This window comes from Rosa chinensis, chromosome 6 (genome assembly GCF_002994745.2).
Source record: "Rosa chinensis cultivar Old Blush chromosome 6, RchiOBHm-V2, whole genome shotgun sequence".
Classification (NCBI taxonomy): Eukaryota; Viridiplantae; Streptophyta; class Magnoliopsida; order Rosales; family Rosaceae; genus Rosa; species Rosa chinensis.
In genome coordinates this window covers 52,484,601-52,512,425 of record NC_037093.1, presented here as the reverse complement: position 1 = coordinate 52,512,425, position 27,825 = coordinate 52,484,601, and the positions used below count along the sequence as shown (strand labels likewise).

General features: G+C 38.6%; 3 protein-coding genes across 7 annotated transcripts; 1 reads left to right on the top strand and 2 right to left on the bottom strand.

Annotated features, from left to right (window-relative positions):
• Window positions 1-7,389: 7,389 nt before the first annotated feature.
• Window positions 7,390-8,019, bottom strand: LOC112171545. Its single transcript, XM_024308711.1, has one exon. It carries the CDS (start codon window positions 8,017-8,019, stop codon window positions 7,390-7,392), a length of 630 nt encoding a protein of 209 aa, XP_024164479.1.
• A 2,975-nt stretch (window positions 8,020-10,994) lies between these two features.
• On the top strand, window positions 10,995-14,789 carry LOC112173104 (glutathione reductase, chloroplastic). Of its 3 annotated transcripts, none has more exons than XM_024310658.2 (11): window positions 10,995-11,381; window positions 11,507-11,732; window positions 11,835-12,113; window positions 12,209-12,385; window positions 12,683-12,736; window positions 12,899-13,047; window positions 13,368-13,431; window positions 13,508-13,678; window positions 13,769-13,906; window positions 14,171-14,226; window positions 14,369-14,789. In XM_024310658.2, exons 1-10 carry the CDS (start codon window positions 11,041-11,043, stop codon window positions 14,207-14,209), a joined length of 1,638 nt encoding a protein of 545 aa, XP_024166426.1. In that variant the 5' UTR covers window positions 10,995-11,040; the 3' UTR covers window positions 14,210-14,226; window positions 14,369-14,789. The 3 variants fall into 3 exon arrangements, 2 of the variants coding, with proteins under 2 accessions (XP_024166426.1, XP_024166425.1); XM_024310657.2 differs by having other exon boundaries at window positions 10,996-11,381; window positions 14,171-14,240; XR_005801140.1 differs by lacking the exons at window positions 14,171-14,226; window positions 14,369-14,789 and having other exon boundaries at window positions 13,515-13,678; window positions 13,769-13,885.
• Window positions 14,790-15,673: 884 nt separating this feature from the next.
• On the bottom strand, window positions 15,674-18,725 carry LOC112173103 (U3 small nucleolar RNA-associated protein 18 homolog). 3 transcript variants are annotated; one of them, XM_024310656.2, is made up of 2 exons: window positions 18,090-18,725; window positions 15,674-17,609 (listed from the first exon to the last, which is right to left on the bottom strand). In XM_024310656.2, the coding sequence occupies exon 2, from the start codon at window positions 17,544-17,546 to the stop codon at window positions 15,933-15,935; it is 1,614 nt and encodes a 537-aa protein (XP_024166424.1). In that variant the 5' UTR covers window positions 17,547-17,609; window positions 18,090-18,725; the 3' UTR covers window positions 15,674-15,932. The 3 variants fall into 3 exon arrangements, with proteins under 3 accessions (XP_024166424.1, XP_024166421.1, XP_040363647.1); XM_024310653.2 differs by having other exon boundaries at window positions 15,674-17,652; window positions 18,090-18,724; XM_040507713.1 differs by lacking the exon at window positions 18,090-18,725 and adding an exon at window positions 17,827-18,070 and having other exon boundaries at window positions 15,674-17,652.
• Between the last annotated feature and the right edge of the window lie 9,100 nt (window positions 18,726-27,825).

The window sequence follows — 27,825 nt, the reverse complement described above, 5'->3', positions numbered from 1 at the left end:
GAACTAGGGCTCAACACTGGGGCCGGTGAGGCTACCTCTTTTAGATCACTTGCGCTGATCAATAATTCCACACACCATACTAAATTAATATTACATATATAGATTGTGTGAGGAGGAGAGACTCTATGGTTGTGTTCATAATAATTAACAGATAAATCACAGGTTATGGAAATTGTCTACTTGTAGCTGCGCAACTGAGAAGTTGAGCACCAGAATACTTAACATGCTGTTTTCTTGCTGATCAGGTATGCATCATTTTCTACATATGTGGTTCTTAGACTTAATTGTATCTAACCGAAATCTCAATATCGAAAAGATAGAAAGGGATTGAATGCTAGAAGTTTTTACTTTTTTACATTATGTATGTGCATATGTTTCAATCTTACCGTAAATCCGCAGGAATCATCTTCAGTGTTGCAAAAGTGGAAGAGCATGGGGACCGGCAATTACTCCGGTCAATTGGTGGAGCAATTCTTCTCGGCTACACCGACCTCGAAAGCACAATGAACAAACGCATCAGCTACACTAATATACACAAAGCTCTTGGACTATCATCACCACCATTACGATTACGATTATGGTACCTCTCATTATCAGGTTCTGTAATTTCTTCTTTTTTGTTCAAAGGCAGTTTAATTTTTGGAAGGGTAAATAATTTATTAATTTAGCAAAGTATTTCTTCTTTTTTCTTAAGTATTGTTACCCTTTTTTTTACCTATTTACGTCCCTTTTTTTCACCTATTTACGTACCGTTTCTTTTCCCTACTTATGTACCCTTTCTTTTTCTGTAAATAAATTATTCTCCATCACCTACCTACTTATGTACCCTTTCTTTTTCTGTAAATAATTTATTAATTTATCAAAGTATTTTTATTTTCTTAAATATTGTTATATTTTCAATGTGCTATGCTGACTGATGAGCATATAATTGAGAGTGTTTTGGGAAATGATGATGAAGTTTAAGATGATAGTTCTACTATGGAGCCTGTTTCGCGAAAGAAAGCTCTCAGAGCAGCGATGACTGATGACACTGAATAAGTTTTTGTTGCAACATAAGAAAACCACACCAGAACTTTTTACCATGTAAAGAAAAATCAGAGATGAGATTTAAGGTGACATCAGTTTCAAAAAAACAAACAACGATTGAGTCATTCTTTATGAAGATCTCATAGTTGAATAATAAATACTATGTATCAAGGAATTATTCATTTATATATTACAAGGGATGTATATGATTTTTATTAAGAATATTATCTTGTAAATTTAGCCATTATTAATTTAACACGTTTTTCCCAAATCGGGACCGACCAAAATTATCATTTAATCAAGATTATTAATTTATCGAGTATTAAACTATGGAGAGTCTACTGTATAAGTGTATCTTATTTATTGTATTGTTTATCGAGGGCGATCGAGTTATATATGTCTCCAGCTTCTACGTACCCTTTCTTTTATGTCTCTAGGCTTCTACCTACTCACGTACGCTTTCTTTCACCTATTTACTACTCCTAATATGCATGGAATTAAACTCTCCGGAGATAGAGAGGCAGAGAGGGAGGGGGGGGTGAGGGCCTAGAGTGACGCAGTCGGAAAGTAACCCTAAGTTTAGAAACAATAAATCTAAAACAAAAATTATGGAGTCCACTAGAGATAAATGAGAAAACTCTCAATTTGATTGATAATATGATAAAAGCAGTGGCGGAACTAGAAAGTTATATTTGGGGGGGGGCTAAAAAATGATGAATTATTTTTGACAAAAAAATCTGTCATAAAAATTAATTTAAAGTATGATATATTTATCAATTATAAATCAAGCTTTAATATTTAAAGTTACGTATTAATATTTTTTTTTACAGTATTCATTTAGGTCTTCTTTTTATTTTTTTCACAAGCATTTATTAATAGATTAGATAAATAAATTATACTATACAACTATACAAGTGTGAAATATATTATTATTTCTTATTGCTTTCATCAGTTCATGCACAGCTGAGTAATTGAGGGGGCCAATCATGATGATTATGGTCTCAATCTCATTAAATCCACAACCAATTACAAATGCCACACGTCTACATTTTCAGAAGTTTGGTGGGGCTGGGGCCATCTCTCGCCCCCATGTAGTTCCGCCTTTGGATAAAAGATAGGTTCTGCAACCGTTTAAGAATAAAAAGAAACTCTAGGGCGACTAACAATGAAACCCTAAAGCCCACGGGTAAAAACAAAACAAATCCAAAACAAACTAGAAAACTGAAAATTCTGAAAAATAGTACATTGCAGTTTTGAAGCCTTAAACGACCCCGAAAGCCCGAAAAAGCCCACACATCGTGGCTTTGGAGTTTTGTTCCTAGCGTTGGTCCATTTCCGGAAAGGGATAGCAATCACGATTCGGACACCAAGTGCCAAATTTCCAGCAAACCGAGTTTTCCTTTGGAATGATCGAGCTGTTTTTCGATTCTTCTCGCCAACCATTCTACATCATAGAGTAAGATAGTACATACACGAACTACGATGCAAATAAACTTTGAGCACCGCAGAAAATCAGGTAGATCGAGTTCGAAGTGGGTCTTTGAAGATGAGGTAAAAATAAAGCCCTACTTTTCCATCAGTTGAAAAGTTCCACATAGATTAATAGAAGTCACAAAACAAATCGTGCAATTGAGCACGGACTGATTAATGGCATGTAAGAATTAATCTAATCTGAAAGTGATGAATTAATCTAGAAGCAGCAAGCAAGATATTCCATTTGACAATATTATTGGCTTTGATCATTGCTTTAACATCTAAATAAAACAAACAACCCTGCCAAGTACCATTGACTAGCTAGAGGATTCCTAGCTGGCTTGTATTGTACGTAACGTTATATATGATGTTTAATTAGCTGCCTCAAATCTTCATATATGAGGTCAAAGAAATTATACTTTTCCGTCAATACAAAGGAATAATTGAAAGCTGCAAGAAATCAAAGCTTAAAAACGATCCATCAGCATGATCGAATGTCATCATCGTCATCATCATATATATATATATATATATATATATATATATATATATATATATATTTAACAGCGATAAAATATTGTTAGCTCAGTTAGTGAGCAATTCAAATAAGTACGTGTACAAATTGAATCGTACAGTTCAATCTATGGGAAATTATACTCAAACCTTATAGTTCACTAAGGCCTGGGCAAATGAAGTACTCGTAATTCGTAAATGCATTATGCATTTAATTTTTAGAGGTCCAAGAATTGATAATTTACATTCTTCACTCACTTGTTTCTTAATAACAGTAAAAAAATGCGATACTTTTTAATCGATCTATTTTGATTTTGTGAAAAAAAAAAAAAACTCGGTATTTTGGAGGGCAAAGCGCTCTTCGTACTCGTTTGCGGATTACTTTCCAAACTGTTTGGCTCCAGTTTTTCTTGAGCTGGTCAACAGTTTCTTTCTTGCGTGGGCGTGCCAGCACCGTTTAGGTGCGGTCTTCAGGGGTGTCCCTTGACCTGACTTCTTTTAAGCGACTGTAGACGAGGAGAGCACCAACCTCGTCGTGGGGGTCTTCTGTGCCTCGTGGTGAGGACTTTATCTTGTATCACCAAGTCGATACTCAACGTTGTAGGTCGAGCAGAGCGAAATTACCGGGAAGCAGAGAGAACTTTGCCAAAACGTGACTTTAGCTTAGCTGGTTTGCGAGGCCGTTACCCTTACTTGGCTGGTTCCGTAACCGTTGTGGTCGCGGTACTAGTCGGCTCCAGAGGAGACTAGGACCGAAGCACTTTGACAGAGGGTTTGGTGGCACTGACAGTCGGCTCTTGAGAAGACTAGGACTGGAGTGTGATCACCGGTAAGAGAATGAGAGGAGTTGCTCTTAGAGAGGGGTTGCTCTAGAGAGGCTTGCATAATCTTAGAGATTATTGTTGAATTGTATTTATTGTTCTTTGTTACTTGTTGTAGCTTCTATATATAGGCTACCAAGCCATAATGGTTGGCCTTAAACAAATCATGATAGGTTAGGTTTGAGCACTTAAAACACTAATGGAGTGTTAGGTTTAAGCACTTAAAACACTAATGGAATGTTAGGTTTAAGCACTTAAACACTAATGGAATGTTAGGTTTAAGCACTTACTGCTCCAATTTTGCTGCAGCTATATCTCCACCAAAAACTCAAAATGGGTCTTCCACTTCTTCATATCAAATGATCCAGAATGAGTGTAGATCATTGTGGCAAATTTTCAGAGCTTTATTCCATGTGGTTGGGCCGAAAATGCTGCTGGCCTCCTTACAGTTCCAGTTTTGCTTATGCAGAAAATTGGACTGATTGTTTGAAGGCTTTCCACTCATAACTAGCTCTGGAACTCTTCATAAGAAATTATCCTTGGGATGTTTAGAATTAATCTGAAAAGTTTTAGCTCATTTGGATTTCATTTAGTTAGTCTGCCGCCCCTTCTTCCTTGTTTAGCTCGGTTTCTCCTAGCCGAAGTAGGAAAATGTGCTAAAGTTGATTTTTCATTTCCATGTTTCCATCATTTTCTTTTCTTGCAGCTCGCATAATCTTCCATAGTAGGCTTTATTTAGCCTCTAAATAATATATTTCAAACTTGTCGACAATATATAGCTTGAGCCACTGACTTTGGCTCAATTTCTCCAAAACACGCATTAAACACGCATTGTCAGGCCAAAATGCTCATTTTGGATCCAAACACAAACCTCTTATACTCTTACTCAACTTTTGGGCTGAAAGTTTGTGAAAATATAAGATTGTAACAATCTTGTGATGTGTGATTAAGTTAGCTAATTAGGAAACACGAAAAATATGAACAAAAGTTGAAACAGATAATGTGATCATAAAAGTCATGCTCTCTTCCTTTTCTTTCTTTTAGATTAGAAGGTCCTGATTGAATTAGCATGATTCGTTACCATAAAATAAACCTCTAGCTCATTGTTGGTATTGATATGTTAGAATAATATAGGGCTTCAAATGCTGCTTACTGTTGAGTAAAATAGATTTCCATTTATGATTTTCATTTGTGTAAGATATCGGAGTAAATTAAATAGTAGCAATCCTACGAGCTTGAAAATCAAGAAAGAAAAAAAAAGATAATGTACATCTGGACAGTGCTTGGTAGTAAACTCAAGATGGTATCTAGCTACTTCACATGTTGCTTATTGCTTATTGTCGAAAAATATAGAAATATATATATATATATATATATATATTTTTTTTTTTTTTGAGGAGAAAGAAGAAAATGACAAAGAAAAGCCCATTGGGCAACCAAAGCTAAACTTGTCCCAGTAAAGGGCAGGGACTGCCAAAACAGGGAGACACTGCACCCAAACTCTAGGAGACGAGCTTGATCCCGTAGACGTAACAGCATCAGCTAAGAAGTTCGCTTCCCGAAAAACATGAGAGAAGGAGATGCTTGATTTACACGCAATTTACTTGTGTTTCTAGCTCTAATTACCTTGAAATTAATGAATACTCAAGCATTATTTCGGAGTATTACTTTGTTTTCTTCATTTGTAGGAAATTATGGTCAAGAGAGGGAAAAGATGAAACAAAGAGCGAATTTGAGCAAAAAGTCAACTCCAGCTAAAGGACGAAAAGTCAACTGGTTGACCATCGGGTCAACCAACAACTTGGTCCAATAGCAAGAAGTTCAAGACCCAAGACCAAAGAAGCACACAAGTGAAGACCCAAGCTCATTTGTATTACATCTTTGTAGTTAAATTTCAAATTCAAAATTGATGTAATGACAATAATAAATAGTGGACCACACCTCACACACATCACACATATGGATGAAGATATTTATTTGTGTTCACATTAGGCACACACGCACTTACACTTTTCCCTCCGGTTTTCTTTATATTTTCTAAAATGTTTTCTAAACTTCTAATTCTCTACTTTTTTATTAGGTTGTTTTAGTCTTTTTATTTTACCCTTTTTCTACTTGTTTTTGAGCCATTGGATCTAGGGTACAAGTCTAATCTTGACCCTTGAACCCAATGGGGTATTTAAACACCTTTGCACACACATTGCACAAGCTTAAGACCCATTTTTCTACACCCTAGGCCTTTTGGCCTAATTTGGGAATTATCTCCCTTCTCACCTCTTCTTCTCTTCTTCATCCCCCATTCTTCACATGTAAGCTTGCACAAGGAGGAGGCACACACATTTCCGGTATCTAGGCCACCATCTCTACACCATGGCTTTATAAGGGTAGTAAGAGAAGCCATGAAGTTATGGCAATAGCTAGTGACAAGCTTTGCCTTAAATTTCATGGATTTCTCCTCTCTTTCCCTCTTCTTTCTCTCTCTTATTTCTTGCTTATGGTGTTGTTTGATGTGTATTGATATATACTTGTGTGTGACCTCTCATGGTTTTAGGGTTTTGAAACCCAAGTTTAGTTTTGTATGGTTTTTTTGAGGAATTAATAAAATTGATGTATATTCATATGATTTGTGTACTCTTGCTTTAATTTCTTCACTCTAGATGTATGGTTTAGGTTTTCCCCTCCTTAATCTATGTTTGGTGTGTTGGAATTGGAATATTAAATTGGGGAATTTATATTTCAATTTAGATTATGGTGGAATTTGCCCATTGCATATGTCTATTTCCATTTGGATTTCTTAGATTGTGGTTCTCCAATCACCCAATTTTGAGTATTATTACCCTTGATTGTCGGAATAGTATTCGGAATTGTTGGGTAGGGTAATTGTTATCTCAAGTACTCTTTTCGACCTTATTATTTGTGGTGATGGTTGCTAGAGTGTGTTACAATCGATTGTCGAAACATAAAGCATTTAGTTTTGAGCACTTATGGCCCTAACAAGGCATAAGGTTTGAGACTAGTATAGGGTAGCCAAAATCTAAGTATTCTTTCTTCTTCTTGTTTTTGCTTAGAGTTTGACTACTATTTTATGACAATCAATTTAGCTTTCTTTTCGACCTCTTAATGTTAATGCTAAATGGAAATCTGACAAAACATTTGAAGCATCATTTGAATTAATCATCATCATTCCATATGATTTTAGATTTGTGTGGAGAACCTTGAATTCCATGGTGACCCTTAATGTGATGCATCCCATCCTTCTATCTATCTTATTTTTATGTCGTAGTTAGTTAGTTTATTGATCATTTATGAAAATCCAAAAAACATTGTGACTTTCCCACTACCATTCATTTGTAAATCCATGTGGGCGTGAGCATTACAAGCACTTTTGTGTGTTTCACAGCCCTATCTAGGCCTTGCTTGGTGCAAGGCCGTCTATGTGACTTTGTGTGATGCAAAGTCATGCTTGAATGAGGCTCGGTGCCTTATTTAGCATTTTTTCTATTTTTATTTGTTTGTGCAAGTGATTTTTGGTGACCTAGAACGATAGGATTCTTAGCTAGCTCGTAATCCCCGAGGTACAATAAACCGGGACGTAAATACTTCCCATATTTGATGACCGTGTTGATTGGTACGCGATAGGGGAATGAAAAACGCTCAAATCAATGTTTGCGAAGGAATTAGCAATAGAAGCTATGTCTTTGAGGAGAGAATTTAACATCCAAGGATCTTCACACTGGAGGTTGACACAGTTGATGATTAGGGACGAGTCACCCTCCACTAAAATATGGCCCAGGTTGAATTGCTTAGCAGCTAACAGGCCATCCTTTAGAGTTGTACATTCAGCCAAAGGAACCGTTGAAGATCCAATTGACCTCGAACCAGCTACAATGGGGTCATCAAAGTAGTTTCTAATAACAAAGCCCGCAGCAGCCAGGTTAGAAGAAGAAACAGACCCATCAAAGTTGAGCTTGACCAAGTTTTCAGGCGGCCGGTGCCATTTAATGACTTCACTTAAGCTATTGGAAGTCGTAGCAGAACGGGGATTATGGGTCATGTAGGCAGCATAAAAGGAGGCTAAAGCATGCACTACAGAAGCCGGACTGAACCCCGAGTCCTTGAACAAAACATCATTACGGTTTTTCCATATTTGCCAATAAAGAAGCAAACAATTTTCCAAAGCATCCATTGGTGCATTCTGAAACATGTAAACAATCCAATCATCAAAACAATTAAAGGTAGTAGGGCTCTGATTCAGATTAGCCATAGACCAAACATCCCAAACTTTTGGGCAGGATCGAAAAATATGATCCAAATTTTCCACATAATTATTACACAGGCCACAAATAGGATTGATGAAAATATAATATTTTCAATCTCTCATTGATAAAAATATAATATCATTGACACGTCTCCTTATTGCTTATCATTGACAAAAATATAATATTTTCATTTATTATGTTTATGTGTAAGATATCGGAGTAAAATAAATAGTAATAGTCCAATGAGCTAGACAATCAATAAAATAGGAAATGTAAACTATGCTTAGTAGTAGACTTGGGATGTAGATCCTAATAACATGTCTGTTTATTAAATATAAAAATGGTGTAGCATTTTGTGAAGAACAATTCTTAGGTTCATCCCTACGGTGAATGAGCAGATTCACCATCTCTTGCGATTAACGCATAATAACTTTATAATTTTCTAATCTAACCATTCATGTTGTATAATATAGTATAAAGATTAGCTCTGTAAACAATCAATCAAATTGAAGACCTTTTAGTTATTTATTTCTATGAAATACATGGACGGTTGATCATAATAGTAGTGAGTGTTGTTAGAACCATCAATTTGTTTGATTCAATTAGATAATTAAACGATTTCTGATTCGATTGATTTTTTACAGAGATGATCTTTATATGATAATTTAAGATATAAACCATTGGATTAATTTTAGTTTACCCCTCTGAGGTTTGGAGGTGTCATCATGTCACCCTCTCTACTCTCAATTTTGAATTTTTACCCCCCAAACTTTTCAATTTAAGTAAGTCATGTCCAATTTCTCAGATTCCGTCCAAATTGGACGTTAATTTTGACGATCTAACCCACTTTGAAGCCTTTTAAGGACACACATGAGTTTTTTTTGTTGTTGTTGTCTTGAAATGACCATAAAAGGCTTCAAAGTGGGTTAGATCATCAGAATTAACGTCCAATTTGGACGGAATCTGAGAAATTGGACGTGACTTACTGAAATTGAAAAGTTTGGGGGGTAAAAATTCAAAATTGAGAGTCGAGGGAGTGACATGATGACACCCCCAAACCTCAAGGGGGTAAACTGAAATTAATCATAAGTAAAAATATGTTAATCGACAACGGGGGTGAATATGCTCATTCACCCTAGGGGTGAATCTAAGAATTGTTCTTTTGTGAATATTTCAAATTCTCACTTTAATAGTGGCAAATTTTTCTTAAAGCTAAATTCATTATCAGTCTTTGAACTCTCTTACTTCGGTTAGTTTGAACACGACTATTGAAACAATCAATGCAGTACTCGGGCTCTAAATTTCATATCAACTTCGTACATCCGTTTAATTTTTGTCAGTATTCCATTAAAATGAAGCACTTGTCACGCACTTTTCAAAAATTAAGTACAAACATAGGCGATTATTTCAATATTTGTACTCTCATTTCTCATGTTTTTTTTTTCCTTCTGTACTCTTGATACATCAGGTATTTAATTTTCAACAGGTTTCCTCATATACATCCGGTATATAATTTTCATCTAGAAAACAGATAAATTAAGTTAGATAAGCAACCAATTAGATATGCAAAGCTTTCGGAAAACCTCTTTGCAAAACCCTATGCCTCTCTCTCTCTCTCTCTCGAGTTTTCTAGCTGGCCTCCTCCCTCGTTCGACAGCGATGATGTATCTTTGATCAAAAAAGAGGGGCTCGCCCTTCTCTACAGTCCAAATCTTGGTGGTGCAAGAGGGCTTCCCCGACGACACTCCATGCTTTCAGGCTTTAGTCTATCTGTTCCCCTTGCGGAGATGGTCATTCTTGGTGGCGGTGTGAGTGATCTGTTTGCCACTCGCTGAAAGTGATGGACAACATGATCTGGGAGGTGATCGGATCTGGCTATATGGAGACAAGGAGAGCTTTGTTTCTGGTGGTGGCTATGAGATCGCGTCTCTGGGATGGGTGGCGATGGTAGCTAGGGCTTGGGACTTGGAGGGCTCCTTCTGTTTTCGTGGCCTCTCGCAGAGGCTGGTGTTGGATCGATCTCTAGGGGATAAACTGGAGAGGGAGGCCGACACTTTGGCTGATGAGGTTACTCGAGCCGTTGGAGGCTACAACGGTGGTTCACGAAGCGGTTGCGTTGGTGACCTGAAAAAGGTCATGGTGCCCTTAGCAATTTCTGCTTGAGCCATTTGGGCTTTGATTTGGCTTGTGGACGGGGGTTGGGTGGCTTGGACCCTAAATTTTGGGTTATGGGTTTCCTCAGTTAAGGGAATGGAGGATGGGTTGTCATCCTCTAACCCAAATATTGTTTAATGTTGTTTTTGGTCGCAAAGACTAGATGTTCGGTTGCAACAACTACTTTTGAGCATCTGGGTTTTTGTTAGAATAATGGTGTGTGAAGTTTCTCAAAAGGTGGGTTTACCCTGGAATGCGAGGTTCTATTTATTTTAGAATAGGCGCTTTGTATGTCTTAAACGACAGCTCTTTTTATCGACCCCTCAGGAGTGTGTCGGTTTTAGTATTGCTTGCAGAATTATAAAATTGGTTGACCTCTTTTGATTAAAAAAAAGCAACCGATCAAGAAGTAAGTGCGACAGTAAATTGATGAGAATAAATAATGTCCTCTGATTATGTGAAGGTCTTTTCTAAAGTAATTTTCGGAATTACAAGGAATTCAAAGAGGGAAGAAGTAAGTGGTGATAGACGCCATTCAACATCCATGCTAATAAAATGTGAGAGAATATCAAATTCAAACTTGATAACCACATCCATCACCCCTCAAACACCTGTCTAAAAGATGAGAGAGGAGAATTTTCTTTTCTTCACTTTGATTTGAAGTCTGAAGAGGTACAATGAGAAATGAACTCAATCTCTCACCGTTGACTATTGGACCCCACCAAAAGTCAAACCTTTTATACACATACACATACACTTGGTGCAGAAGGTGAGGTACTCGCTCAAAAACAGAAATGGCGAGCTGCTCTCTCTCCACCACCATCTCTTCCTACCCATCACTCCAAACCCTCCTCTTCCCCAAAAAGCTTCCATCTTTCCTCTCTCTTCCCCAAACCCTAACCTCCCCTCACCTCCGCTCCGCCTCCCGCCGCCGCGCGTCCTCCACACGCGCCCAGTCCGACGACAACGGCGCCGACTCCTCCCGCCACTACGATTTCGACCTCTTCACCATCGGCGCCGGCAGCGGCGGCGTCCGCGCCTCCCGCTTCGCCTCCAATTTCGGCGCCAAGGTCGCCGTCTGCGAGCTCCCCTTCGCCGCCATCTCCTCCGACACCACCGGCGGCGTCGGTGGCACGTAAGCGTTTGAACCCACCCTACTAGTTGATTTGGAAATTAAATTTCTTGGCTTTTTTTTTTTGAATGATTGTGAACTTTCAGCTTTGTGAAATGTTGTTATTGATTGTGGTCTCTTGTTTAAAGGTGTGTGCTTCGTGGATGTGTGCCCAAGAAGCTACTGGTTTACGCTTCGAAATATACACATGAATTTGATGACAGCATTGGCTATGGGTGGAAGTACGAAACTGAGCCGAAGCATGACTGGAGCACTTTGATGGCTAACAAGAATGCTGAGCTGCAGCGCCTCACTGGTATTTACAAGAACGTGCTCAAGAATGCTAATGTCACTTTGGTCCAAGGCCGCGGAAAGGTAGCCGAAAACCAAAACTAAACTGTTTTATTTGTAATGTGATGGATGCAAATGTGTGGGAGTTTTGAATGTTGAATGTGGTGTTTTGGTTGAGTGGATTAGGTAGTGGACCCGCACACGGTTGATGTAGATGGCAAGTTGTATTCTGCTAGACATATACTAATTTCGGTTGGGGGGCGACCGTTTATCCCTGATATTCCTGGAAGTGAGTATGCAATAGATTCTGATGCTGCTCTTGATTTGCCTGACAAACCTGGGAAAATAGCAATAGTTGGTGGTGGATACATTGCCTTGGAGTTTGCTGGTATCTTCAATGGTCTGAGGAGCGATGTCCATGTGTTTATACGCCAAAAGCAAGTTTTGAGGGGTTTTGATGAAGAGGTGAGGAACCATGTTTCAGGCTAGCATTCATTGGTTAATAACCATGATACAAGTCTCTCTTTAGTGGTCTAATATGTGCTTTTGTATTCCTGCAGATTAGAGGTTTTGTTTCTGAACAGATGTCTGTGAGAGGGATTGAGTTCCATACAGAGGAGTCTCCACAGGCTATCTTAAAATCAGCTGATGGTTCATTTTCCCTGAAAACTAACAAAGGAACAGTTGGAGGGTTCTCACATGTTATGTTTGCAACAGGGCGTAGACCTAACACAAAGGTTTTAACTTGGAACTTTTTATTTTGTTCTTAGATTGCCGCTTGTCTTCAGGTCCATTGCCACAAGCCAAAGAGTGTCCCATCAAGGCAGGGTTGTAATCATCTTGAAATTAAAAGTTCTTTTAAATCTTTGATTGGGACTTTCCTGCCTTGATGTGGCTCTATACTAGTGCATGCTGGCAAAACTGAAGATGCCTGTCTGCAATGATAATAATCTTTGAATTAATGCGAATTTTACAACTGCAATCTAAAGGCTATCATCATAGTTGTAAGTAATTGAACTTCTGCTTCATTGCAGAATTTAGGATTGGAGGAGGTAGGGGTGAAAATCGCCAAAAATGGAGCAATAGAGGTAGTGTTCCTTACTATGTTATAAATTTATTTATTTCAATTGTTAGATGCTTTCGGTTAAAGATGACCAAATATTGGGAAATAAATGCAGAGGTTTGTTCTGAGCTTCTTTTTTTTTTTTTTTTTTTTTTTTGAGATTGTCTTATTCATTATTTTTTCTCAGGTTGATGAATTCTCTCGTACATCGGTTCCCTCAATTTGGGCTGTGGGAGATGTTACAGACCGAGTGAATCTGACTCCAGTTGCTTTGATGGAAGGAGGCGCATTAGCAAAAACACTTTTTCTGAATGAGCCCACAAAACCTGATTACAGGTAACTTACTACCTTGTTGCTACTCAGATTTTAAATTTTAAGCTAGGTACTCCATAAATATCTATGCTAGTAGAATACATGAAACGGATTAAGCATTATGTACATAATTACTAATACATTATTGACCTGAAAAGGGCTATGCATTATGTAGCAAAGGAGTAATAATTGACCTGAAATACCGTTGTAAAATTTTTTAAGGAAATTTACATAGTAAGGTGAAAATAACCTTTGTGTGTCAATATGTATAGAGGAATTAGGGTTTATTATTAAGTGCACTGTGTATAAGTTCTAATATCTAATATTTTCTTTATTTCGAATAGAGCGATTCCTTCTGCTGTGTTTTCCCAGCCACCCATTGGGCAAGTTGGTCTTTCTGAAGAACAGGTGACAAAAGTTATTTTGTATATCTACAATTGCTGGAAATTGGCCTTTTCTCTTAAAATTGCAGTTATTTTTGTAGGCTACAGAACAATATGGTGATGTTGATATCTACACATCAAACTTCAGGCCCATGAAGGCCACTCTCTCAGGGTTGCCAGATCGAGTCTTCATGAAACTTGTAGTGTGTGCAAAGACAAACAAACTTCTGGGTTTGCACATGTGCGGAGAAGATTCACCCGAAATTGTTCAGGTTAATGCAATTGTCCTTTATTTGTTATTTCGGTCAAATCAGAAATTTAATTTCTGCAGCCTAAGCGGTAGTGCATTTGTTAAATTCCAGGGGTTTGCAGTTGCTGTTAAAGCTGGCTTGACAAAGGCAGACTTAGATGCCACGATAGGTATTCACCCGACAGCCGCTGAAGAGTTTGTCACAATGAGGACTCCTACTCGGAAGATCAGAAAAAACCCTCCGTCTCAGGTTTGTTGAGGACATAGAGCATTATTGTATTTCCACTCTAATGACAAAACTGTTATTTCACCATGTTTCATAAAGTTTCCTGACTTATTCGTAGGCAGCACATATCCTGACCTCTTTAACTGCTTAAGAAGTGTACAAACCTTTCAATATGTGTATTAGATGCTTTGAATTTGAATGTTTTATGTTCACTTTCTAAAGGTTTGCTACTTGAGTGGTTTGTGGACCCCTCTTATTATGTAATTTAATGAACACAAACTTTTCCAGGAGAAGCCATCTGATGTGAAAGCTGCCGCTGGTGTTTGATCTTGGTCAGCTTCAAGATGTGAACAGTCTTGTGAGTGCCTAATAACTATAGTATGTTGGTTTTTGAGGCAGGAAGATAATATTGTTATGCTAATAGTAATAACTAATAATGGGTAGAAATAGCTCTTTGTGACTGATTTGTGAAAAATTACTGGGCAGGTTGTCACTCACCAAATTTGTACATGAAAGCCTTTTTGAACAGATGGTGCCGGACACAGTTAGCAGCTGTTGAGGTTCTCAGGTGAACATAGATGATGCATGTTTCCTCTGGGCTAGCGATGAACTTGAACATCTTGGAAAGTGTTCCTATACTGTGGTAGAGCAATTTTTGGTTTAGTATGAGCTGTGATCTGGCTCCCTTAACAGAAATTTAGTTTTGCATTAGTGGATCGAGTATAATTTTTCTCTTCATTGTTCCTTTTCTTTTCGTATCTCTCTCTCTACAATATATACACTTATATAAGAGAATTTGTTACTTAAAGAAATGCTTATAATTTTTTTTATTTTTTGTATCATGTTTCCATGTTACTCTGATCAGCCATTAACCCCCCACAAAAATTGTAACAATATTTTCATGCAATACTTTTCATTTCTCTACCAAGAACTTTTGTCGCAAAAGCCTCTTTAAAAGTTAAGATGAAAGGGATACAGTGACATCTTGGCTGTTGAATAATTTGTCCGGAAAAGGTGTCATGCGACATAGAGGATTATAATGAAATTGTTTGATCATGTTCTTGGAATGGAAAACCTAGGACTCGAATCTGAGGATGATGGAATCAACGTTCTCAAGAGAATGCGGTATTAGTTTCAGAATCTTTAAATCATTGCAATTTGGGTTCATGTTCATCCATTTTTTAAATTTTGCTCATTATGTCCATCTGATACATGTTAATCAGTATCTTCTGTGCATCATGGTAGTGATGCAACTTGTACAGCAACAACTTTCCGTGAAACCTCCACCGGGAATGAAATCCAAACACCGGGGATTATGCAGGGTCTTCTTTTGCGGAGGCCAGCTTTAAAACACAGTAAACGATGGAACATGCATGTACCAACTTCAAGCTGTTCTTCATGCTCGAACAAAGAGCCAGTATCTGAAAAACAGTGGTGAACTTGAGAAAATCTAATTCATTTTCTCGATTGTCTTGATGAGTCTTCTCTTGCACCCTAAAAACTCTTATCTATTGTAGATGGTGACAATCACACTTTCTGAACCAGCAGCAAACACTGTTCCATTTGGAGATGTGCAACGAGCTGTGCCCCATTTGGAGACTGCAGTAGCGAAATCATGCATGGGTCTTTTCGGTGATAGGAAGATGATCATCAGTAGACCAGCTCGATCTGTGACTAGTATATCTTCCAATTGCACGTCCCATGTTCATCCATTTTGCTGTTCTGATGATTATGTCATTTTGAGGTTGAAAACAATAACACATAATCCATCCAATTAAAAGGGAAGCAAAGTGATCACAAATGTATCCCTCATGAAAATTAAATAAAACCTGTGGATTCCTTGCCAGTAAGGGATGAGGAGATCGAAAACATTAATTCAAAATTGGGGCAACATTAATTAAAAGGATGAAAAAAGAAAAGAAAAAAAGAGCATTCTGGGTCTAAACTACAGGTGTTTTCTTGTAAACAAGGAAAACCCCAAGACCAAGACTACAACAATACAAAGAAAAGTAAGACTGAATCTGCCAAGGAACCTTTCACAACATTCACCCTATGCATCATGGTAGTGATGCAACTTGTACAGCAACACTTTTCCAGCAGCATTTCCCATGGCCATGAAACCTCCACCAGGACTGAAGTCCAAACACCGGGGATAGTGCAGGGTCTTCTTTTGCGGAGGCCAGTTAGAGAACACAGTCAATGATGGAACATGCACCAACTTCAAGCTGTTCTTCTTCATGCTCGAACAAATAGCCAGTATTTGAGAATCAGTATTGAACTTGAGAAAATCTACTTTGGTTGTGAGATTTTCGACTGTCTTGATGGGTTTTCTCTTGCCCCCTAAGAACTCCTCTCTGTTGTAGATATTGACAATCCCACTGTCTGAACCAGCAGCAAACAGTTTTCCATTTGGAGATGTACACAGAGCAGTGCCATTTATACAACCTTCATCAACAGCCTTATGGAAGCAAGCTCCTGTTCTCAAATCCCAGTGGTAAATCTGTCCATCTCCGCCAGAACTCAATAATTGCTTCCCATCTTCAGAAAAAGCTAAAGAACGAGCAGTTCCATTCATCTTCAGTGTCCCAATCAATTCCTTTGTTTTAGAGGAAACCAACAAGATATATCCTTCATTGCCCACAAAGGCAATTGTACTAGAATCAGGGGAAACCTCAAAAACTTCCAAGCTTTTTTCCTCTCTACCAACAAGGGGTCCTATTCTATCAACTTTGGCCTTCACTAAATCAAAGCTGTAAAAGAACTTCCTCCTTCCAGCTATAATAACCTGAGAGCCATCAGGCAAGAAGGCTGCCTTCCGAATTGGACAGTCATCGATGAATATGCTTTCAATTTTAGCATTCCGTTTTCCATCAATTTGGAAAAACCTAAGCCTTCGATCCAATCCAGCAGTCAGAAGCAACTGAGCATTTCTATGAAACTGCACCGAATTTATAGGACCATTAGAAGGTTCCTCTGCGTTAGCATCTGTCAGTATTGAATATTCAAGAAGCCCAGGCAACAGTTTTGAACTGCTCTTCACAACAAGATCCTCATTTGTTCGAAGGAGATCATCAACAGCTCCAACATCCTTGTAGCCACGGGCCACTACTGCCCTATCTTCATCATCTGATGATTCATCGTCCGAATATATATTGTTCCTTGGCTCTGAATCAAGTTGAGCCCACTCCGTTCCTGGGTTCAGCTTAACATGTTGAGCCCTCAATCTTGAAACATACTCAGAACCAGAAATCAAACTCTCATCCTCTTCCTTCCTCAGCTTCCTTAATCTGTTAACTCTGGCAATATTCACGTTGGCCTTTGCCTCTTCATCATCCTCCCAGACAGCTTTCCTTTGCTTAGTTTCCTCTTCCAATACTTCTCCATCATCTTCATCAACAGAAAGCACATTATTTGCAGAACGATCCACAAAGAACAAAGAAGAGCCGTTATCCACTGCATCTCCCGCTTCATCCTCATCCTCCTTCCCAAACTCCACTGGCGCATGAATGCTTCCAAACAAAAAGCTCTCCAGCTTCTTCATTTCCTTCTCTTGCTCCACCGCGTCTTTCTCATCAACTTCATTGCGCTGTTTCTTTCTCTTGTCCACCCTCATAACATCCAAACTCATTTCTTTGCCATCTCCATTCTCATCATTCGCTTGCATAAACGCAGGCTCATCGGGAACCTCCCTTTTGCTCTTGTTGGATTTAAAAGCCGAGGGGATATTCTGCAATATCAAACTCATCTTTCACACAACAATGCTTCAATTTCTGCGGAACCAAATCAAAACGAAACTGAGGTGACAATATGACATACAGCTATACAGGTGTAATGTTTCTTACAAGTAAGAATGATCAACTAGAAAAATGATATCTTGGTGAACTATAACAACTCCAACACTAGTAAATTCTTAAAAGATCAAGTCTTTGAACTGTGTCACTAACCTAATAATCAATTCCTGAATTTCAAAGGTTCTAAGCATATTAGTTGGAACCAATTTTGTATGGACTGTCCTTCATGGGTAAGCTATGAAGAATCTAGACAAGCTATGTATATTAACAGTCCATGTGGAAATTTAAGACAAAGTGACCAAGTATCAAAATCAATGAGCGGAAGAAAAATTGAGCAGCTGGGATACGTGAAAGAATCGAAATTTCAGTTTCAGGCATAAACAGAGAAGATTGCCGATAATTTAACAAGTACTGACCAGAGAGAGAGACAGAGATGGGCTCTTCGGCTATGGCGGCGCGAAACGGCAGAGAAGGGCGGCAAACCACAAACAGAGAGAGCAAAGCTTTCAAAACGGCGATGTGTTTGTCGTGGAAGCACTAGACGTCTCCGTTCAAAGATTTTTTAGGTTTCGGACCGAAAATTCTTCCATGCTCCGAGCTTGCCATGCTTGGGCACGTCAGCTTATTATGGACCGTTGGATATCAAGTCTGAAATCTAACGGTTGAAAATGTTGACCGGGTGACCTGTTATTCCATACTCTCTCTTTCAACACTAAAGCCACCATCAGCAACTGATGCTGAATAGCGTGATTATCATCCACAGATTCATTCACTCCCCAAATTCATAGCTAACAAAAACCCAATTTAATTAGATCAAGATCGAGAACAAGAACTTGAACTTTCATTCCGGTTCCGGTTCATGGGCCCAAATCTAAGAGGGTCGTCGCAACTCGCAACCTGTTGAAACCAAAAAAAATCGCAGTCCAAAAATTATATGGCGATGGTCTTTTAGACCAGAAAGGTGGGAGGCCATCACATCAAATATTGGTGCACAATTATACGCTTGTACAAGCTGTTGCGAGACCAAGAAAAAAAGAAATACATTCATACATCTCTGATTGATAAGCTTAAAGTTTGAATATCCAGCAAATGAGGATAATTGCTATTTAAAATTTTGGTCTTTGAGTTTTGATAAGTACAACTGACGTCAAGGATACATGTTCTGCTAGCTTTGACTATTCAAGTGTTGGTTAAGTGCTTGACCAATTCAAATGTGAAGATAACAGCTGGAGATAAACTTTTCATTCAAATTCAAATACAAAGTTGGAAGGGGTTATCAGCTACCCAGCTACACTTATCCAACTGCTGCTATATAGAGGTGGCAACGTGAAAAGAAATACACAGAGGGGGGAGAGAAATACAAAGATACAGGCAACAGAGGAGAAAAAGTTACAGAGCAGAAATACAGAGAGCGGAAAGGGGAAAAGGAGGTACAACTACGCAGTGAAGCTACGTTTAGTTACAAGAGAAAGAGGAAGAAAGTCTGCAGGTATAAGGCTACATTATGGTTAATTTTTCATAGACAAAATTTCCCAGATTATGTCAATGACAGGAAAAACAAGTCTGCATTCCCTGTGATACAACCTTCTCCAAGTAATCCTCATATGTCTTGTGGCCCTCCAAAACTCTAATAGGTCGTTCATGAACGACCACAATTATTAGAGTTCTCCTAAGCTCATCGAAAGGATGTTCTTGCTGCTCCCAAATGCTCCGAGGCCTGAAGCATTGAAACAAGGGCAGTTGTTCATGAACAGCCGAGTTTCATGCTGAAAATCCCTCCCAAATGGTGATGCAAGCTTAGCGCAGTGAAATATTTGGTTGTTCATGAACAGCCCAGCTTCAATGCTAAATTCCCCCAAAAGATGACGCTGTTATCGCTTTAACGGAGGTTGTTCACGAACAGCCAAAGTCATGGATGGTCATGACCATCACACAAATATTCCTTGAAGCCAATGTCGAAGCTATAGTCAGCAAATAGAAAATGAGACGAACAAAAGTCTGTCTCTCAAAGTCTCATCCATTACGACCACGTTTCAAACAAAATTGCATGACAAAGCTTGGCGGTGGTGAAATAATGGAAACCTGCAAAAGAGTTTATATTAAAGAAATACAAAAGGGACTGGACAAGGTCCAGATGCTCAGAAGCAAAAGAAAGATTAATTAAGCTTTGCTTTGTTTCTTGAAGTGGTGGCGTGATTGACAAACAAGAAGACAAAACAATGGAAGCAAGCTTAATTGTTTAAACAAGAATTCAAACTTGAACTTGCTGTATGTCATAAGCAAGAAGACAAGAAGCATTGGTTTGAATATTCAACCTGGAACTTGCACAGTCAAACGGTGGCAAGCATAATACAATTAATTCAATCTTGCAAGCTAGAAGACAAAGGGTGACATAACTAATTGCAGCAAGGTTAATTATCTCGATGCAAAAAGACCAAGACTAGAACATTTGGCACGGGTCAGAGAATGAAAGGCATGAAAAAAACGATGATGGCCAATTTCCAGGCCTTTGAAAAGAGACAAAGTATGCAATGGAGTCAAAACCTGAAACAGTGGTCTAAAAGCATATTTGATCGATCGTGCCATTCATAGAAGGGTCGTACCAGTCTATTACCAGAAGAAGAATTGCACCTGCTTTTCGTTCCTGCACACGACTAATCGACCAAGTACCGTAATTGGAAATAAACCCGCAGCAGCAGATCTGGGTAAGATTGATTAAAGCCAGTCAGTACACAAACAAGAAATTGGAGGTACAGAGGAGAAGTGAGAGGATCGAAGCCATTACCCAATCTCAAACGCAGAAAATCCAGTGCAGAATCTGGACATTGAGTTCAATCCATCTATAGCACAACTCCTTCTCCGTTTTGAACTCTGACAGCCGGTTTCTGTCTCCAGTTCGATCTCCATCCTAGACTGCTAGAGATATTCCCCAAAAAAAGAGACACAGGTTATCGAGTTACCTGAGACGGGGAGTATGCCTGCTGCAGGGCCTTTAACAGATGGCCCAAGACATTAGGCTCAAATTGGGTATGGATATAAATTAATGGGTGTCCATCCATGGGCTTCCGGAATCACCCACCTACACATCTTGAAGCCCATTTCTAAACGGTTTATTTCGATGTTCGGGTCCGGCCAAGTTCGTTGACAACACAAAAGCCCATTCCACGGCCCATTACGAATTCGGCATACTGAGTGCCCAAATCAGATTGACAGACGCTCTACGATTTGAATCTCTGCAAAAGAAATACATTCGACGGATTCAGAAAAATAAATATATTTACATCCGTCAAACACAAAAGTTGATACAAAATCAGAAATACAAATTGTCAAGAACTACAACGGTTTGATCCTTCCTAGAGGGTATGTAGGCAATCTAGTGACCCACTAGATGCAACCGCAAGTCCAAACAAAATCTCTGACTCCTTGGTTCATCCAACCCGAATCCCTGACCTCATTAGTCAAATTCTGTCAAACACCAGGAAACGTTGCAAGCCTTTTCCAAATAAAATCCATGACTCCCTGGTTCATCCAATCTGAATCCCTGACCCCATCAGTCAAATTCCGCCAAACACCAGGAAACGTCACAACCTTTCCAAACAAATCCGAAACACATTGAATCCCTGGTTCACTTACACCAAATCCGTCCAAATACTATTCACATTCCAAAAACAATACCCTCCAATGAGTCATTCACTCATTGGAATTCTTGAACTACGAGTGGCTTGATCCCTCTCCAAGGGTACGTAGGCAACCCATTCAAATATTCGGGTGCAACAGCAAAAATAAATAAATAAACACACATCTACAATTGGTTTCTTCATAAATGGAATCAAAGGGTGTTTCCCAGTGACAAGGGAATATAATTAAGAGACACATTCTGTCTTGAATGGGTCAAACCCGAAATAATTAAAACTCTATTCACTAAATGAATACGAGTGAAATTATGTTGGGTGACATTTACGCTCACAATGTGCATATTTTTCTTCAACACAACCACAGCCAAATGAAGCGGCAACTCTTCTACCATCCATCACCGGCAATCTCCTGTTTCTGGCAACAGCCAAAGTTGGAAACGAACCAACAGAACTTAGAATAGCTACCATGAGCAGTAAAATTAAAAACCCAACACACACACACACACCAACTCGTCCAAAAACTACAATAAAATTGAAAACCAATTTCACCAAGACGTGGAGTTCGTTGAGAAAGCTAAATTTCATACCTCATGCACTGCGAAAAGTGACCCTACTCGCCAGAAACCGTCAGCGACTCGGTGCCACCGAAACTTCGGATTTCGATTGTCCTCCCTCACCCAAAGATTCGACACATCGAGACTAGAGGCATAACGTGGCGAAGAGACAAATCTAACGGCACTGGTGCACCGCCGCCTGAAGCCGGAGCTCCAAAATCAGATCGTCTTCGAAGGTATTCAAGTTGAGGAGACGGGTCGAAGGCTGGATCGTCCGATGACTCCGATCTGACTTGGGCTATTTATAGGCCCCAAATGATAATTAAAGGACGGTCCTGATTAAGAGGTGCTGGGATCAAAGCTCCAGATCGCACCATCTAAAATTTTCTTTTTGTTAAACTAATTTAACTAGCTTCAGATTTTTGAAAATGGTGATTCTAGTTCAATTTTTTTCAATTATTAATAGACTTTGTTAAGTTATATGAAATGACAAATAAGGACAAAGAGAGAAAAATAAATAAATACTCTTCTTACCTCCTCCAATCAAATATAACATTTAATTAAATTATTATTTTTTCTTTCAAAATTTCCTTATATTGCCTATGTAGTTTTACAATTTACCTAAAATAATTATATAAAAATAATAATTTCTATACATGGCCCATCATTTTATACAAAAATAAATTCAAAACAATCTGATTTGGAATTTTTTTAAACTAAATTAATTGAATATTATGATCGAGTAATATATCTTCTAACCCAAAAACCCTTGAAATCATTCTTTTAGCAAATTCAAAGAGATTTCAACAACATATCAAGATCGAGAACCAACCATCTGATTAATTTTTGTGGAGGAGAGACTTACTCATAAGAGAGCAATATAATGTGATTTTGATTCATTCTTCTTCTCGTGGTTGAAGAGAGATAAAAAATAGAGTAACAAATTGTTATATCTCATGTTCAAGGGCATTTTGGTAAAAATAATGAGGTCTACTTAGCTTTTCAAGTATTCTAAAAAGTAAATTAGAGGTGTACTAAGTATGTGAGGTACAAATAGCAAATTTGGAGGTCCAACTAGGACCACCATTTTGAAAATTGTAGAAAATATCTCTGGTGTGCTAAAAAACCTCCGAAAATTTCCCCAAACTCATCGTGTAGTGTACTTTATTATAGTGTCCCAAGCCTTGTATATGTGGTCGTTATGTCATCATTCAACCAAGAGGTTATATATGTTATTTCGGTTGATTAAGTGGTGAAGTCGAAACTATGATTAAATTGGCTAAATTCTTAACATACATATAATATTCCAATACTATCAGTCTATCATCCAATGGTCAGTTCCCCCATTTTCATTTTCCTCGATAAGGTTGTTCTTTGAGAAATTTGATATATAAATTTATGTTTATAAAGGTAAATACAGTTGACCAAGCAAATCGAAATAAAAACAAATGCGAAATTGGCTGAATTCAATATTCCCATCAAACGGTCAGTTTCTTCAAATTCATTTTCCACCATGTTGTCGCTTTTTAAAGGTCCTCATCACGTTAAATACGACCTACTAGTTATACAAGATTAGTAGGCATACTGATATTTCTTACGGTTCGCAAAATAGAAATAGAAATTTTGTTTTGTTTTTAATCATTCACATGTATCCATGACATATTTATAGACATTGTGTGAAAAAATGAGCACGTTTCATGGTCGTTATGTCATCGTCAATCAAGAGGTTATATATGTTACTTCGGTTGATTAAATGGATCGAAGTCGAAACTATGACGAAATTAGCTAGATTTTTTATAACATGCATAAATTATTCCAATACTCGTATGGCCAAGATGTAAAGAATATACTTTTCTATAAAGATGAAAGCAAGTAACAAGGATATAAGCATATATATGCTGATATGCTTATATCAAGCATGATGCAAACTACTAAAGGATTTTTTTTTAAAGGAGTTGCTTGCCTCTACTCAAGGTTTCAAATTTCGGTTTCGGTACTTCAAATTTAAGGAAATTTCGGAGAAAGTTTCGATTTCGGTGGAAATTTCGGTTAAAAATAAAGAAATCAAATTAATTGCATTTATAAAATGATATTTTTGAATGAAACTTTTACATAGACTAAACTAACCTATAATAAACCTATTTACAAAAGTAATTATAGTTGTCCAAGCGGATTGAAGTCGAAAATAATACGAAATTGGCTGAGTTATTAACAATAACCATAAAACATTTCAATCTTCCCATCAGACGGTCAGTTTCTTCAAATTCGTTTTCCACCTTGTAATGACGTTGATCCACTCGGTTAACCAATTAAGGCTTAATATCCCTATATATTTTCACTACAAGCTTCAAAGAACAAGGGCGTCATCGGATCGTACACTTGAGACACTGTCCGTTAGATATGACAAGCACATCATTTTAAGCACATGATTCTCATCAACTTCATTGCGCTGTTTCTTTCTCTTGTTCACCCTCATAACATCCAAACTCATTTCTTTCCGATGTCCATTCTCATCATTTGCTTGCATAAACGCAGGCTCATCGGGAACCTCCCTTTTGCTCTTGTTGGATTTAAAAGCCAAGGGGAGATTCTGTGATATCAAACTCATCTTTCACACGACAATGCTTCAATTGCTACAGAACCAAATCAAAACAAAACTGAGGTGACAATATGACATACAGCTATACAAGTGTAATGTTTCTTACTAGTAAGAATGATCAACTACAAAAATGATATCTTGGTGAACTATAGCAACTCCAACACTACTAAATTCTTAAAAGATTAAGTCTTTGAACTGTGTCACTAACCTAATAATCAATTCCTGAATTTCAAAGGTTCCAAGCATATTAGTTGGCACCAATTTTGTATGGAATGTCCTTCATGGGCTAGTTGTGAAGAATCTAGACAAGCTATGATGTGGAAATTTAAGACAAAGTGACCAAGTATCAAAATCAATGAGCAAAAGAAAAATGGAGCAGCTGGGATATGTGAATAAAAACCCAAAAAAAGAAAAGAAAAGCCAACTAGGAATCAAAATTTCAGTTTCAGTCATAAACAGAGAAGATTGCCGATAATTTAAGAAGTACTGACCAGAGAGATATGGGCTCTTCGGCTATGGCGGCGTGAAACGGCAGAGAACAGCGGCAAACCACAAACAGAGAGCAAAGCTTTCAAAAGGGCGTTAGTGTTTTGGTACACAACGTCGTGGAAGCACTAAACGTCTCCGTTTTAAGATTTTTGGTTTCGGACCGGTCTCTTTTTATTTTTATTTTTATTTTTATTTTTATTTTTTCTTTGTGCTATTTAAAACACATTTTGACCGTAAATTATCACTAGTATTTATTTATGGTGGAGCATTTTAAATTTTCTCATTCAAACATACCGTGTTAACGTTAGAGATCCGAGGGGGTCTCTAGTTAGCTTTAGAGAAGGAGAGAGAGACAGACAGACGAGAAGTATAGTGGTTCGTCTCCACCTTAGTGGGAGACTACGTCCACTTGAATATTGTACTATGTGTGTTTGGGCCTTGCGGCCCAAAGGGGATTACAAAGTGTGTAATGGGATGTCTTGAGTTGTGGGAGGAGGCATTCCTTTTATAGGTGAAGGAATGCTCTTCCTTTACATGGTTTCCGATGGGGGACTCAAATATCATTATTCTAGTATAGAAAAGCTATGTTATGAGGGCAACTTGGCAATGCTGGAAAGGTGGCTTTCTGGCGACGTATTTACCACTTCCAGATACCTTAGCGTAGCTTGAACATAGGGCTACAAGATGCAAGTAGCGGTTGGATCCCATGAGGGTGTTGTTTATGCTTGGTGAGGTAGCAAACTAGCCTTGCTAGTAGAGGTATCTACAAGTCCCCGAAGTCCTCGAGTAAGAGGAGCTTCTTGGTTGGGGAGTTATAATCATGAAGTCATCAAGCATAAACAATGTCCGAGAGGTGCCTAGCCCCTACAAGTCCCCGAACTCCGTAAGCAAGAAGGGGCTCTTTTAACCTACACAATGAGACAAAAATGCGCATATGTAGAATGCTTGTCGTATTGGTTACCATTCGTATTAATGGAATGCGAAAAGAATTCGATTTGTTGCAAGCAATAAATGGTAGAAGAATTCAATATTCCATTAATGTGTATGAACATGTAAAATATTGGTGGTTGTATATGTGGATCTTATGGCCATATAACACGCACAATAGATAGTGGCAAGTGTAATGGGTGTCCAAAGTAATTTTGTGGGAGTAGTCCCGGTGACATATAATAAAGCGTTTCTGAACTTGGGGCTTAAGTAAAGCATGTTTGACATGATCGAGCAAGTTGGGTGTAATTGAGCAAGTTGGGTGTGTAGGCGCTGTGCGAGCATGCGGGGCATGGCCCAAGCGCAAGTCGTGGCCATACTCGATACCCAAGCGAGTCGCAACCCAAGCAAGTCGTTTATCCAGGCATGTTTAATTAAGTCGTAAGTGTCGCAAGCTTCTAGATGCATGTCACATGAAAGTGAATTTAAGCATGTATGTGTGTAGCATGTACTTGTAGTAAAGTTGCTAATAATATTTTGTAGGCATGCTTAAGGGTCTTGGAGACATGTATAGTCATGGCAAAGGCTCTAATTGTAAGAGCGTAAATGATAAGATAGATATAGTTACTTCTCTTGTGCCGATTTGGAGGCTAGCGGAGCATGACTCGCTACCGCTCCAGCGAAACACCTTAGTCGAAGGATGATGATTTCGATATTTGGCAAGGCGATCGGTGATTATGTTTCCTTGCAACGAAAATAGGTGATTAGCACATATGCTTGTAAAATCAACACTAATAGCTTGCATGTATTTTGATAAGATATGAAGCAAAGTGTATAAGCAATCTAAGATGAATTGCAATTTGGCCATGAAATTTGTTGACATATACATGTGTAGACCTTGTACACATGTGTGGAATAACGTGTAGACGCACACTTGAATCTCATTTGAATTGGGTGAAGCCAAAAAATAAAGTGTGATGCTACTGTGATTATGAGATATCTTAAGTTAGAGGGACCAAATTGGTCACAAGTTATGCAAAGATGCACTCTTCTGACTGATCAATCACCAATGACCATAAAGCCACAGTAATGTGGAGTTTAATTAGTGGTGGCATTGAGTGAAACAATATGCACGAATAAACATGGTAAACATGGTAGAGAGTATGTGTCCCATGAAGGTAAACATGGTAGAGAGTATGTGGTCAATTTCCCGGATGACATGTTTGGTCTAGGACGTGTAGGCAGTAGGCAATAGCCATACTTAGGTGCAGACACGTGATGCTTTATACTAGAGAAAGATTAAAACAAGAAAATCTTATCCTTTGAGTATCCAAAGCATATCAGAGTACAAACGTGGAAGCATGTGTGGAAGCATAGTGGTTGCATGTGCCAAACCATGATAATAAGAGGAAGCATATATAAAACAAGTTCAAATGTGGTTTTGAAAACTCATCTTGTTCTCTGGTTTTGCCAGAGAGCTACGTCCAAGTGAGGAGCTGAAGGTTAAGGAGATTGACCGCCAAGGAACCAAAATGAAAATCTCGGTATATGTGAGTGGAGGAGGCCAGTGGAGGAAGCCGAGATAGCTAGCGGAGGATCTTGGTGCTAACGGAGCCTGGCTTTTCCACTGACGGAGATGAGCAGAAAAAGTGTCGCTGACTGAGTTTGGCGGTGGCAACGAGCTGTGATTGATCACTTGACGCTGGTTACCGTCATTGCCGGCGGTGGTGCCTAGCGTTTAGCGGAGGTCGACTTGCTATCTGTGAAGCTCGGCTCGGGGACGGCTGTTTAGCGATGAAGTCCAGCAGGTATGGCCAGCGGTGCATAGTCCAGCAAAGTGGAGCTCAGCTAGCAGAGGTCGTTGGAGCTTTGGTCAACGATGAAGAAGCTCAGCGGAGGCCATTGCCGGTTAGCGGAGCGGAGATGTTGGTTGGCGGATGGGGGATGG

Bases quoted from the DNA above. Each gene is read 5' to 3' on its own strand.
- LOC112171545 (XM_024308711.1), bottom strand. From the start codon at position 8,019: ATGGATGCTTTGGAAAATTGTTTGCTTCTTTATTGGCAAATATGGAAA.
- LOC112173104 (XM_024310658.2), top strand. From the start codon at position 11,041: ATGGCGAGCTGCTCTCTCTCCACCACCATCTCTTCCTACCCATCACTC. The intron at 11,733-11,834 runs GTAGCCGAAAAC...TGAGTGGATTAG, and splicing joins TGGTCCAAGGCCGCGGAAAG to GTAGTGGACCCGCACACGGT. The intron at 13,679-13,768 runs GTTAATGCAATT...GTTAAATTCCAG, and splicing joins ATTCACCCGAAATTGTTCAG to GGGTTTGCAGTTGCTGTTAA.
- LOC112173103 (XM_024310653.2), bottom strand. From the start codon at position 17,627: ATGAGTTTGATATTGCAGAATATCCCCTCGGCTTTTAAATCCAACAAG.